General features: G+C 34.9%; 1 protein-coding gene across 20 annotated transcripts in view; it reads left to right on the top strand.

The window, feature by feature from the left end:
- The window catches only part of LOC18432782 (uncharacterized), a 12,872-nt gene extending 10,366 nt beyond the window's left edge, over positions 1–2,506 (top strand). For all 20 annotated transcript variants that reach the window (XR_966622.3, XR_016046123.1, XR_016046119.1 and 17 more), the window contains 2 exons: positions 1,725–1,821; positions 2,111–2,506. Coding sequence is in view for 3 of the 20 variants with exons in the window: in XM_011624529.3 (XP_011622831.1) it covers positions 1,725–1,821; positions 2,111–2,276 (263 nt within the window). In the remaining 17 variants the exon portion in view is untranslated. The remainder of the gene's footprint in view (positions 1–1,724; positions 1,822–2,110) is intronic.
- The last annotated feature ends 11,291 nt before the right edge of the window (positions 2,507–13,797 follow it).

Genomic DNA, 13,797 nt, shown 5'->3' with positions numbered 1-13,797 from the left:
ACCAGACAATTTCTGCACCCTCGTAGCCGTAGACTCTTTACTCTTTAGTGTTACATCTATTTCAGCCCTTCTTAGTGCAAATGAAACCAAATTATGGCCTAAGAAGATGTGATATGCAGTTGTAGTTTGTCTACTATTTTGACGACTTTCCCAATCAAAATATGAACATACGAATTTAAAGAGGAAATATTTAAAAGAAGAATTCCATCAATAGCTGTGCTTTTTATAAAATTCAAAGTAAAAACTCCATAGGAATTAATTAAAAAAGGGTATTCAGTTACATAAAACAGGGATTCGTGGAATTATGCATGAATTGACAACACAATAGACAATTTAAGTCCAATATACTTGAGATACTCCAAACACCTGCGACAACACTATGATCTTAAAGAAACATGCATGGGAGTACCAACATTTTGGAGCAACTTGAGATTAAGTTGAATGAATGTTGCAGCTCGTTTGCAGCCTATAATATTATGACATGACTAATTCCTTTTCGTATTTACTCTGTTAAGGAAACAAACTCTGAGAAGTTGTAGCTTCCTCAATGCCCAACACAGAGTTGAGCAACCTCACCATATCAAACTGGATTTGAATTTTCTATAGGAGACTAATTTGGCGTGGTTGTCATTGAGAGAAACTTTCATAAGAGCAATGGAAGTTGCTCTTCCACGAATTCACCTCTCCTAGTCAAGTCATTGGCAGGACCTCTCTTACATTGCACTGTTTGCATGACCATTTACACATATTTCATCTCCTATGAGCTCTATCTCAGTCTGGCTTTTAGCAGTCTTCTGTCAGGGAACCAAGTCACAACATTGAATTACCGATGAATGGGTCCTTGCCTAAGGGATAAAAGACTCCATATCATAGTATAATCTACAAACTAAAGGTGAGTGATAGGATATCTACCACTCACAAGAAAATATATCAAACTATCCTGAGCTGTATCAAGGATTCATACGAATACCTTGATATGATAATTAAAATGGTAGGAGATAAAGGGGTCACCACGTGTAACCTATAACCAAATTTGAGAAAGAAGCAGGTCCAAAATATATTCCTCCAAAACTTATCATGACCCAAAGGAATTTAAGAATCATCAATGTGCATGCTTTTATGGTTTTACCTTACATATCCCGCTTGAATAACAACTTGTGGGACTGCATAACCTCATGCAAAGCTTTTGTCCTTCTCTCAAAGCGTCCTTTGCAATGGGAAAAGTAATAGCTGCAACATATCGTCAATCATCGGAAGAAATCATTAGCTACTGCCACATTTAAAAACTAGCAAGGGAAAGTATTTAGAAGGATAATAATTTCTTTTGTGATAACAAGGGAGACTTTTTATATATATATTTTAATTAGATTCCATTAGCTGTCTCTTTAAGCACTTGCTCATTCTGCCAAAGAAGATGTACAATGTTCTAGTGCATTAAAAAATGTCTCGTGTATGACCTCCAGTTTGGGTATCTAAAGCCAACTTCAAGTTGTGAAAATTCGTTCTTCTGTCGACATTTTTCTGATCTTCCACTGTCATTTCATTTAAATCATGTATTGTGAAAGTTTTCATGCCCAATGTAACTGAATAGATATCATAAGAGAATTCATGTATTTGAAAAGATCTTATCATTTTCCTTTTATGATAAATTGTCATACTTTTTCCTTCTTGGTCCTCACATCTGCTACCATTTTAATTTATATTTATTGTCTCCCTTCCTTCAGGGGACAAGGATATCTATTTCAAGCATTTTGGACGCCTGAATATTTTCAAGATCTGGAGGGATGATGTGTTACCCTGCCGGGTTTATCTTCGACACTGGTGAGCTTTTTCCTTTCCTCTAATGCATTTAACATTCATGAATGCTAGAATTCTAGTTAGAAAGGCTTCCATTATAGCAAAAACTTTTAGCTGCACCATTATTTTAGTATGGTTATGGAGATGATCGCATGCTAAGATTCTGGAAGCAAGTAACTTCTTTCTGGTTAGTTTTAGATAAGAGAGTTCTTTACTTGTTACTGATATTCAGTTTATGTGGATGGCTGCGCCTCTATTTTGACCTATTGGAGAATAGTGCCTGCTAAAGGGAAATTCGTGCTTTTTGTTGTAGTGTCTTGGCAGCAAGGAACCTTAATGAAGAAGCATATAATAATTTTCTTGACCACACTTTTCTTGCTGATCGGAAAACAACTATTCGTGAGTATTTGGCCAATGCTGGTTCAGGCGTTATGGAAGAGGAACCTTCAGAATCTGTGAGGGGTCGATATGATGGTTGATCTCACCATTAACCAACCCAAGCATTAAGAGATTTGGGAAAGGGTTGGACAGTAGTGGTTGTTTGGACTTGGGATTGATTATAGTCAAACACAAAATAATGTGTGCCGCATCCATTCAGGGGCTGTTAAAAAAGGTCGTTCCACACTTCATTCTGTCAGGTTGCCAGTGTGCCGATCTTCTATTGTAATTTGTTTTAATAAAGCTAATTATTTACCTTTCTCATTAAAAATGGAGACCCCATGCGTGGAGTTTTTCTATTTGACCCAAGAACCTTTGCCCACAGACAACATTGAAGTTGCAAATATGGCAAGTTATCGTTGGTTGTTGAGCTAGGTTATATGTAATTTTTTAGGAACAAAATATTGTTTCGTTTGCTGCCCCTTGGATGTTCCTACTCCATAATTGCAAGCTCCAAGAACAAATTTATACCATTTTTCTCCACACATGTTGAGGACCTCAGGATTTTGAAATGGTTTTTTTTATTTTAAGTTGTTTTGGGATTTTAAAATGCTTTTTTTTTAGCATTGTATTTTTTCCAAACCAGTTTGCTATACCCTGTTGTAGTTAGTAGTTCATGTAGAGTTCATTGTGTATGTTTGGGCTTTTCTCATTTCTTTGATATTTGATCCCGAAACTCTGTTTGGGCCTTAATAAGAAAAACACTTGACCTCTTCTCGTATCTCTGACATTTGATGTTCCCTCCTCTCATGCCTCACATTCCTGTTGGTTTTCTTATACCAGAATTGTGAAAAGAAATGCTCTTTCACATGTGTTAAAATAACCATTCGTGAGTATTTGGCCAATGCTTCTATTTCCTCACCTCCATAATGTGGCAAAAGTTTCAGGTCACTCTGTTTCCATCTCGTCAAGGCACATATTGGTGCCATCCATGGGCCATGATCTATATTTTACTTTTACGTGGCTGTCCTTAAAGGAAATTGTTTATTCGAAATCATTCATAATCGCCTTATGCTCACCAGTAATCTGGAGCATCTACATGCACAAGTTTAGAACCAATTTTAGCTTGGTTTCTTATTAAATACGATCACATTAGTGTTGATAACAAATGTTGCTAAAAAGTCATGGTACACTAGTGGAAGTTGTGGAAGTAACAGTGCCCGTTCCTCTCCCATCTCTCTGGTATGCAAGCTTAGGGATCCAACACCAGATTATTGACAAAACTATTGCAATCTCCCAGACTATGACTTGGATAAGCACAAGCATTAATATCTCAAGCCAAAAGATTTCATATTCCCTCGGAAGGATATTGCTTGTTTATTCCATCAGATAAAACTCAATTTTGGAGTATTTGTGGGGCTTCAAATTTTGCTGATGTGACTTTTCAACTCGTAGTCCTAATAAATTTTTTTTTCCAAATTGCACAATATAGGTTTGAAAAAAAATAATGTCTCTAAGATCTATTGGTTAGAGAGCTCAGAATCCAAATTTCTTATTTTAAAAATAATCGTCTAATGGTTATCAGGTGGTTCCCAAAATTTCAGAAAGGAAAAGTCCTCTAGGTCTTCTACCCGTGGAAATAAGTGTACAATAATACTCCCATAGGAACAAACGTCAATATGGCCATTTAGTCTCATGTTACCTACGAAACTATGTTTTTTTTTTTGAAGGTTAACATAACACTTCCATTAATCAGAGTAAAGTACAAGGTATACAATAAAATAAAATGAAAAGTCATTGGAGAAAGGTAACCCTCAAAGTAGAGGAATTAACCCCTCCTTTGGCTAGAGAATCAACTTTTTTGCTAGCTTCACCGTAACAATGTTGAAGATCAACATCAGTAACTAATAATCTATCCCTACTGTCATGGAAAGTAGCCTTTTACTTCCATGGAATATCGGCTTCTCTTTTGCTCTATGAAATAACATTTGTTGAATCTCCTTCTACGATGTTACCCTCTTCCAATCTATTAATCAGTTTCAGTCCTTCTAACAAACCACAAGCTTCAACCTCAATTTTATGTGCTAGGGGCATCAAGGACCTGAATACGAGTAAATTATGTGATCCAAATTATTTCGAATGAGTCTACCAAAGCTAGCTGCACCTGGATTCCCAAAGGAGCTTTCATCAAAATTGAGTTTGTACGAATTTAAAGGTGGTGGTTTCCAAACAGCCGCTCTTTAAGTATTAATATGTATACCCAAAATTGCCACTTCTATAGGGTTGTTGATGATTAAACGTTTGGGGATGATTTAAGCATAGATAGATCAGTGCTAATACCATCAAACACTCTTCTGTTTCTTTTCTTCCACATACTCCAAACTCAAATAAATCTCTATAGAATGGTACTCACCTTTGAAATTCCCGGAGAGATCCATTGGTTAAGTAGCATTCTTGCATTTTTAGGCACTGGTAGGAACAAATTGAGACATTGACGAGCCTGATCCCAAAGACTTGCAACAGGAAGGCATGATAAAAATAAGTGTTGAGATGATTAATCATTGGCCTTACATAGAATAGAAACATTGGTGATGATACATCGTTGTTTCCTTAAATTATCAATTGTTGCTAATTTATCTTGACATAAGATCCATAAGAGCAATTGGGCTTTAAGAGGCACATGTAGTTTCTTGATGTTAAAAAGACCCAGATCTAGCTCCCTACTGCAACCACAAATCAAGATGTCATATGTGGACTTAACAGAGAAATCACCCAAGGAAATAAGATCCCAGATGAAAGTATCCTCCTTATTTGGGTTAAGTAAACATTGTTCAATAAATTTAGCAATGTTTGATACTTCCCAATAAAACTTTGTTACTCTCCTATACCCACAATGAATAGACTAAACAATGTTAGCAAATCACCCCCACTAACCTCATTAATGGATGCTAGTGGGTTTGAGACTTTTGAAAAAACCTCAGGGAAGAGGTATCTCAAAGGATAGTCTCCAAGCCATTTGTCAAACTAGAAAAGTGTAGAATATCCATTGCCCACCACTTTTCAGAACTGCTGCAAGTAAATAGGTCTTTCATAATCAATCACTCTACAAATATGGGATATTCATAACTTGTTTATTGGGGTTTTAATAAGTCCGTAATTCAAATCCATATCATACTTATCTCTCAAAACTTGTACCAAAAAAGAATCATGTTGGATATGAATCCTCCACCACCATTTCACAAGAAAGGCATAATATGTTTCAATCTCTTAATACCTAGACCTCCATCTCTCAAAGGTGCACAAAACTTTGCCCAACTCAGCAAATGAAGTTTCTTCTTGCTTTCTTGATCTCCCTATAAAAAAATTCCTCATTAACCTTTCAAGCAATTTTTCAATTTGCTTTGGCATCTTGAATAAGCACATGAAATAAATTGGTATATTGGATAAAGTGGACTAAATAACATATATCTTCCTCCTAAAGATAATGCTTTTACTGTCCACAAGTCCAATTCTTTTAGAACATCTCTACTACTAGATCCCATATAGAGCTAGGAGCTTTAGAATTTAACAATGGGATAGCCAAATATGTGTCAGCCAAATACGTGCCAGGCAAATCTCTTCACCACAAGCTAGCAGCTATGCCATCCTACATACCATAGGTTGAGGGTAGCAATACTAATAAGTTTGGTCTTATTAAGATTGACATTGAGGCCAGTAGAGAGTTTCAGGCTTTTCAGAAAAATCCACAGGATAGTGATCTCGCTATCATTAGGCTCACAAAAGATGATAGTATCATCTACATACTGTAATTGTGATACAATTAAACCATGATTTTCAATTTTTACACCTGAGATGATCTCACTTGATACCATTTCACTCAACTTTACACTAAAACTTTCCGCCAATAATATATATAAGAAAGGTGAGAGAGGGTCACCATGTCTCAATCCTCTAGAACCCTTGAAAAAACCAGTTGTCTTACCATTCACAAAGACTGAGAAATGGTTAGATGAGAGACAACCATCAATCAATAATCGCCACCTTAAGCGAAAACCCATATTACCCATTATGATTTGATGTATCTTCCAATCAACCTTATCACAAGCCCTTCTAAACGTCTAGCTTACAAACAAGGCACAATCTTATTTCTTTGATTTTGGAGTGAATGCATTCTTGAGCTATCAAGATACTGTCTATTATTTTGCCTATCCTTCAAAAAAGCTGATTGTGGCCCTTTAACTACAAGATGAATTACATGGCATAGTCTATTAGCTAAGACCTTAGCTATAATTTTATAGAGACTACCAATAAGCCTAATAGGCCGAATATCTTTTACGTCTTCAATTAAATTTTTCTTGGGGATTCAAGCAATGAATGTGGAATTTATGGTAATGTTAATCCTTCCCCTGCAATAGAATTCTTCCAATGATTGACAAATATAGTCCTCCACGACCAAATACTCTTCCAAGACCAAATACTGTATCTTTGATTTCTTGTTTTTCAGAACTTGTTTCCAGCCACTTGGCTTGTTTGAGAGGTAATCTAGTGAATAAAAGGTCTTGGATTGAAATGCCAAGTTCACTATCAGCCGCAAAAGCCTTCTAAAGTAGTCTATCAAGGCCCTTTCAACATCTAGCCCATTATTACAATCTACCCCTTCAATTCTAAAATTTTGAATTGAATTTCCTCTTCTCCTAGCGTGGCTTTAGCATGAAAAAATCTTGTGTTTTTGTCCCCTTCTTTCAACCATTTCACATGTGATTTTTGTCTCCAATGAATTTCTTCCGGCCTAAGTAATTCCTTATATGTCACCACCCATAAGCTTCTCTCTCTTAATTGTTCTTGAGTTAAAAAACCTCCCATGAATTGCACATTATCCAACTCCTGAATATGATTTATTGCATCCCCAATTTTTTTATTTTAAATTTCCCCAAATATATTTTCTCCATATGGTAATCGTTTGTTTCAAAACGCATAAACGACATATTTTGTTCAAAAGGATTCTACACAAATGGGACTAATAAATTAGAAAATACTAAGAAACTTCCTGTGTCTAAAAAATTAATTTTAAGATGTCGCTGAACTTCCAAAAACACAAACTTGGTGGCCGATTCGGTCAATGCCAATACCTAGTTCACTTGTCAAGTTGAAATGTTAAACCTCGACGAGTTTCTCAATTCCGCACCCTTTTAAGGAAAACGTTCATATAAATGTGAGGTTCTAAACAATGAAGTTAAGGCGTGCCTCAAAAATTTCACTAGAAGAGGTTGTTTTGATTTCTAAATATCCACAAATTGATCATCTCGACCTCAAGATGCATGGACATGAGAAAAAAAATGATTTCAAGTTTTAAAAAGAGTGCATCTTGTAACTCATTTTTGGACCGTCAATTTTCAAGATTTTCAAACTTACATAGAGATTCTTGATCTACACTATTTTTGAAGTTTTAAATTTTATAATTATATATGAAAGTATATTTTAAGTGTATCACAAAAATTTCCAATATTGAAACTAAATTTCTTGATAGTATTTGAATGTGCATTTTACTTTGACTGTTTAGAGCTTGGGCCGTATACAAACCGCACCCAAATAAAGAGACAAACAACAACATGAAGTCTCCATCTAAAAAAACCCATTGGTGTACGAAGTGTACGGGCCGTAATTCAAGCCTAAGATTTCGGTATGCCAATTATTAGTTTAATTATCAATGTGTTTCCAAATAACCTTTTTTGTTATTATGGACCTTAGTGTTTATATGTTTACCGTCGCTATGAGACCATGGACCCTATTTAGTTATAGGGAAAGTATAGAATGAGACCATTTACCTATGGTCCAAGGTGGTCACATTAATCTCGAATATTGGATGTGAAATTCGGTGGCTACAATTATTCCATTGACCAAGTTCAAACTTCAAAGAAAGTTTCTCGAACTTTGTGACACATCCAAACTATTAAATTTCACATCGGATGATGGTAAATGATTGTGACCACTTTGTATCAAAGTCAGATGGTCTTATTGTATACAATCCCTTAGTTATAACATCATTTCAGATGGATCATACCCTTATTTTATCGCATCTTTTGTCTCTTTATTTTTCACCGCGGAGAGGTAAGGCTAACGATTAATTACTTCCTATGCATAGTACAATCTATGGCATTCATATGTTTCATCTCGTTTACCATGTGAAGATTCTTTGCCGCTTTCTAAAATGTGTTATATATTAACACATCTTATATGACGTGTTAATTTCTCATTGAGCTTTGCTAGTGAGTTTTGACATTAAATATAGTGAGATTGATTTAAAAGAGCTCTCTCTCTAAGTGAGCATATTCTATTTACGACAAAAGAAAATCCATACAAGCTTTGTGAATGTGCGACAAATAATGCGATTATCATTCTTCTACATGGAAAGCAACGTGATAGGCTAGATGAGATAAAAATGGTGTAGTTTGCCTAATCTTGGGTGTTAATCATCTTCTTGTAAAGCTTCTTATTGTTATATAAAAATGCAAAGAGCTTTTAAGTTCCTCTTCTTAATGTATTGAAAAATACAAGGAGTTTTCTCTTAGAGAGAAGAACGAGAAGAGAGAGAAAGTTACTCTTCTTCTTAGAGAAGAAGAAGAAAGAGAGAGAGAAGCCTTTTAGAGAGAAAAGAAAAACCTTTTTTAGAGAGAGAAAAAGCTTCTAGAGAAAAAAAGAAGCCTATGAGAGAGATAAGAACCTCGGAGAGAGAAAACCTAGAGAGAAAAAGCCTCTAGAAGAAATTAGTGCGTCCAAGAAAGCTTATTTTCTTAAAAGTTCATTGTAACTATTATTTTAATAATGGATCTATCTCTTTCTTCCGTGGATGTAGCTTCAAAATGTGAACCACATAAATCTTGAGGCCAGTAAGTTTTATTTCTTATATACTTTATTGTATGTTTTCCCATTCACACACGCATGTCGGTTTTTGGCATATTTTTTCTGTCCCATATATCGGGGTTCCGCTACGCACATTCAAATTTGTGCGAGAGGGCTCGACTTGGTGAGCGCCACAAGTGATACCATCTTGTGCCTCCAAGTGTTCATTAATATTTAGTTTTGACTATCTTTCTCATTAAAACTCCCAACATGGACCAAATCTTTTGAGGTTAATAGGTAGTAAGAGCTTCAAACAACCCTACTCAAGTGGAGATTCTGCTAAATTTTGAAATACAGGAGTCAAGAAACAACAAAGGAAACCAACAATTTTAAGTGTTAAAACGATTTATGTCATGAGATAGCTACTGGAAACTCACTGAAAGCATAAATTTTAACCCAAGATTTTGTAAGACTGAAGTGGTTGGATGGCATAAATTTTAGAAGGTGGCAGTCGAAAATTCTTGCTAAGGACCTTGAGAGTATATTATTTTTTAAACAAACAATGTCCCTCTAGTCTAGCACTTGTTATGACTAAGGATGGTCAAAATCATGAACCATCAACCAATCAGACCCCAGAAATACAGTCTTCCCAATTAGCTAAAGAAAAACAACAACGGGAAGAATATGGTTATATATGTACAGGACATATCTTGAAGGCGTTGTGTGATCCTTTGTTTAATCTCTAATCTGGAATGCCCACTGCTAAAGACCTATGGAAAGCTCTAGAGATAAAATACAAAGAGAAAGCTACTGAACTAAAGAAATATTTAATTAGAAGGTACTTGAATTTTAAAATTACAAAAGAAAGACCGATGCCAGCTCAAATCCATGATCTTCAAATTATTGGAAGTAAGATTGCAGCAAATGGCATCAAATTTGATTCCTTCCATATCAGTGTGATTATAGACAAAATGTTGTCGTCTTGGAAAGGCTATAAGATAGATTGATGCAAAAATTGGAGGACATAAGCTTAGACTCATTTGAGAATTGAAGACGAACTAGACTCCAAGAAATGAAAGAGCATAAGTACAGGATGATTGTAATAGCAATATGTAATTGAAGGTCAGAAAAGAAAGAAGCTAAGGAAGAAAAAAGGAATCAAAAGAAAGAAGAAAATAATGATTGTAAGCCACAATTACTAAAGACAGTCTACGACAAACGAAAGAAACCCATGATATATATTATTTTTAGAGCAAGGTCGGTCAAGTGCAAAAATTCTATAGATTTCAAAAGAAACAACTAGCTCAAGCCAATGTGACTGAAGAAAATTTGTCACTAAGATTGCCAAAGTAAATGTTATAGAGGGCACTACAGAATGGTGGGTAGACACATGAGCCACCAGACATGTTTCGAATAATAAAAGCTTGTTCAAGAGTTACGAAAAGGTAAAGAGTATATTGTCCTTTATATGGGAAATTCTTCTTCCTCCAAAGTAGTTGGCAAATGGACGATAGAATTGAAGTTCATGTCATACCCATGAAGTCTTGAGAAATCTAATATCAACATCATTTTTGTTGGTGGTATAAAGCCAATGGGCTAGAAATGCAATCTTTTAAAAAATTTATATTATATAAAAACTTAGGGTTTAAATGCATGAATATCTCAATACAAAACCATAATACATATATTCCAGCCTACAAACATGGTTTATACATATTCGAAAAATAAAATTCAACCCTCCCATACAAATCCCTTATTCAAAAATACAATTAAGTTGAATACAATATTCAAATATTCACATTGTACATCTCTACAACATATTGCATAACTTGCACTCGCAATTCCCCATTATATAAAAATTATATGATAATTTTATCTTTATTCTTCATCCTCATCATATATCATAGTGTCTCATACACATCATCTACTTGAACATAATAATTCAATAAGATTTCAATTCGCATAAACAATAATGCATAACATTAAAACTCATACCGCACGAATAAAAAACAATCTCAATATTCACACAACATACTTAATTTAACCAATTATGAATCTATTTAATAATTGTAAATACATCAAATTAACATGCAAACATACATAGGGAAACCATGGCTCGAACCCCTTGTACTCGGGCCACGAAAGGGCCTTTTGAGGACTCAATTTTGTCTTATTGTCTAAGGCACGAGTGATAATAATAACTCAAGGAGATCAATCCAATAGGAAGCAAATAATCACTTTTATTTCACTTAATGGGGATGAAATCATGAGAGAGACATGTATCAAAAAAGCCCTTTAAAGTTTGAGAAAGATACAACATAAAATAAGGAAGTTATATTGAAATTACACCATGTGGTCCATAAGGGACGACACAAACTTTTCAACATTAAAAAAGGAACTCAAGAGATTATTTCATATGCTCAAATATGATGAAATAAACCTCTCTTCAGTTGTATATTCTCAGTAAAAATTTCAGAAAAATAAGATCAAGAAAATCAAGTTGAAACTACTCAAGATCATAGAGTAAGCAAGTTAGTCTACACATACTATGTGTATAGACTGCACTATTGCTTTGAGACTCTTCAAATATCAAATATTCTTAACCAAAAGTGAAGAAAGCTAATGTAAATTAAGAATTACAGTAAGCTTTGATAATGGAAATGAGGTAGGAATTAAAAATATGAGAATAAAAGTCAATACCTTAATGAAGCAATAGTATAGGCTTGATCACATAAATGAAGGAGTACTCCATGGAAGGGTTTCAAATGAAAGCTCAAGGAAGAAGGTAGTCTCATGGGTGACCATATTTTTGTCAAGAGCTCTCTCTCTCACACTTTGAAGTGAATACTCAAGTTAGGGTTATAATTGATCCCATAAGTTACTTTTATACTTAGATCATAAAGAAGAATTTGATCTTGATCCTTGATGCTTTAGAACAATGGCACATGAGAGGCTTTTATCCAAACTACTCATCCATATCTTATCACCAAGATCAATGGATGAGCTTTTGATGCTTTTCACTCCTCAAAACTTAGGTTTATAGTCATTTTACCTTGAAGGCCTTAGCTCCATGTTATATTTTCCATTAAGCCCAAATTTATGTTTACACTTATACCCATGATTTTTGAATAGTTTGTGGGAGTCAATAAAAGACGAGGACATGGACATGAAGATAATATGAGATATCCACACATGTGAATAAAATATCTTATGATACCACTAATAGGATTTTAACAATACTAAAGTTTCACAAGGGTCAAGCCCATAAGGTGGTGCCACATAATATATACCTACATGCTACAAAATCATATGTGGATAACAATATGAATCAAATTAATTCTCAAAGTCCCATGACTTCACACATGCAAAAAATGACATATATGAGGGAAAAAAAAAACATGTGACTTAAATCAAACTTAAGTCATAACAATATAGAACACTTTAAATAACAAGATAATATGATATAACATAATATCAACAAAATAATTAATGACAAATAGGCCCTTACATGGATATTACATCAGCATGATGTCATCCGTGAGTGGGGAGGTGGGGGTGCCACGTGGCATCTCTATAGCCACTTGGGATCCATGTGGCATCCCTATAGAATGGCTTTGTTTGGTATTTATGTCAAACAAATTTGAAAATCATATTTTTATTATTTAAAAAAATCTGAAAAAATCTACAAATATCCCAAAAATTTTCTAAATGATTTTTCAACATATTTCTCATTAATATAAAATATTTTCTCATCAATTTTAGATTAATTTGGCCTAAAGGTAAATAAGATCTTTAAAATTATAGCACTAGTCGGAGTCTTCCATTGGGCTAACCCGAATGACGCTCCACCGGTGTCTCAAGCCAACCCAATAGACCTATGCTCCACAGTCTATGACAGAGACACATAATTGGTCACATCAAAGTTGTTGAGCTAAAGCTTCCCGTCACTAGGGGTTCAATGGATTACTGGTGCACCTTTGTGGGACATGTTCCTACTCATATACAATTGTCATCTTAAAGCACATGTGTACTAGTTCTTTTAAGTCGGATAATACTATAGAAGAGTGGCTTCCCCATACGACTATCGGTACACATGCCATGGAATGGCCTTGTGTAAGGATACGAGCTCATGTCCCATGAGCCTACCATTCCATATAGGGCGAATACTCTTTTAAATACTCGGGTTCTATTATTCTCGATTGGATTCTCCAAGCCCTGGTTTATCACATCAACTATGAGGCATTCTAATCAATATAGTTCTAGGAGGTGATCCTAATACCTCCTAGAGAGTTTACACTCTCAAAACGTATAATCTCAATGCCTCAAATACTCGGGGTATATGAATCTAGGCCCCAGGGCTCCAAGCACCCAGATTCAATCTCTCTCTAACTCCCCCTGAGAGTAAGATTCTTGGCTTTAAGGCCTTGAAAGGTCACATCGCTAATATTCTCTCACTTGACGTTTTGAGGCCTTATAAATGATTCTCTCTCTTATTTTTATACACAACGATATAATTTAAAACATCAATTCTCTACCATAAAAGCAATTCTCATATCAAGCAAGGGGGCAAGTATTAACAACCAAATTAACTTTCTCAATCTCATATCATGTATAAGTGTAAACCATTGGATGCCCCATAAGTATAGTCAATCAACATGGTCCATTAACATAATCAATAGTTATGAACTAATAAAAGCAAGTGTTGTCAGACATTTGCCATCGTAAGAGCAAATTGTCATGACCGATCTCTTTCATCCACATATTTAATCAAATATCATGTAG

The sequence above is a fragment of the Amborella trichopoda genome, chromosome 1 (genome assembly GCF_054954075.1).
Source record: "Amborella trichopoda isolate Santa Cruz 75 chromosome 1, AtrichopodaSantaCruz75HAP2 v2.0, whole genome shotgun sequence".
NCBI classification, from domain to species: domain Eukaryota; kingdom Viridiplantae; phylum Streptophyta; class Magnoliopsida; order Amborellales; family Amborellaceae; genus Amborella; species Amborella trichopoda.
Note: the sequence above shows the minus strand (reverse complement) of the source record. Positions and strands in the feature narration are given on the sequence as shown.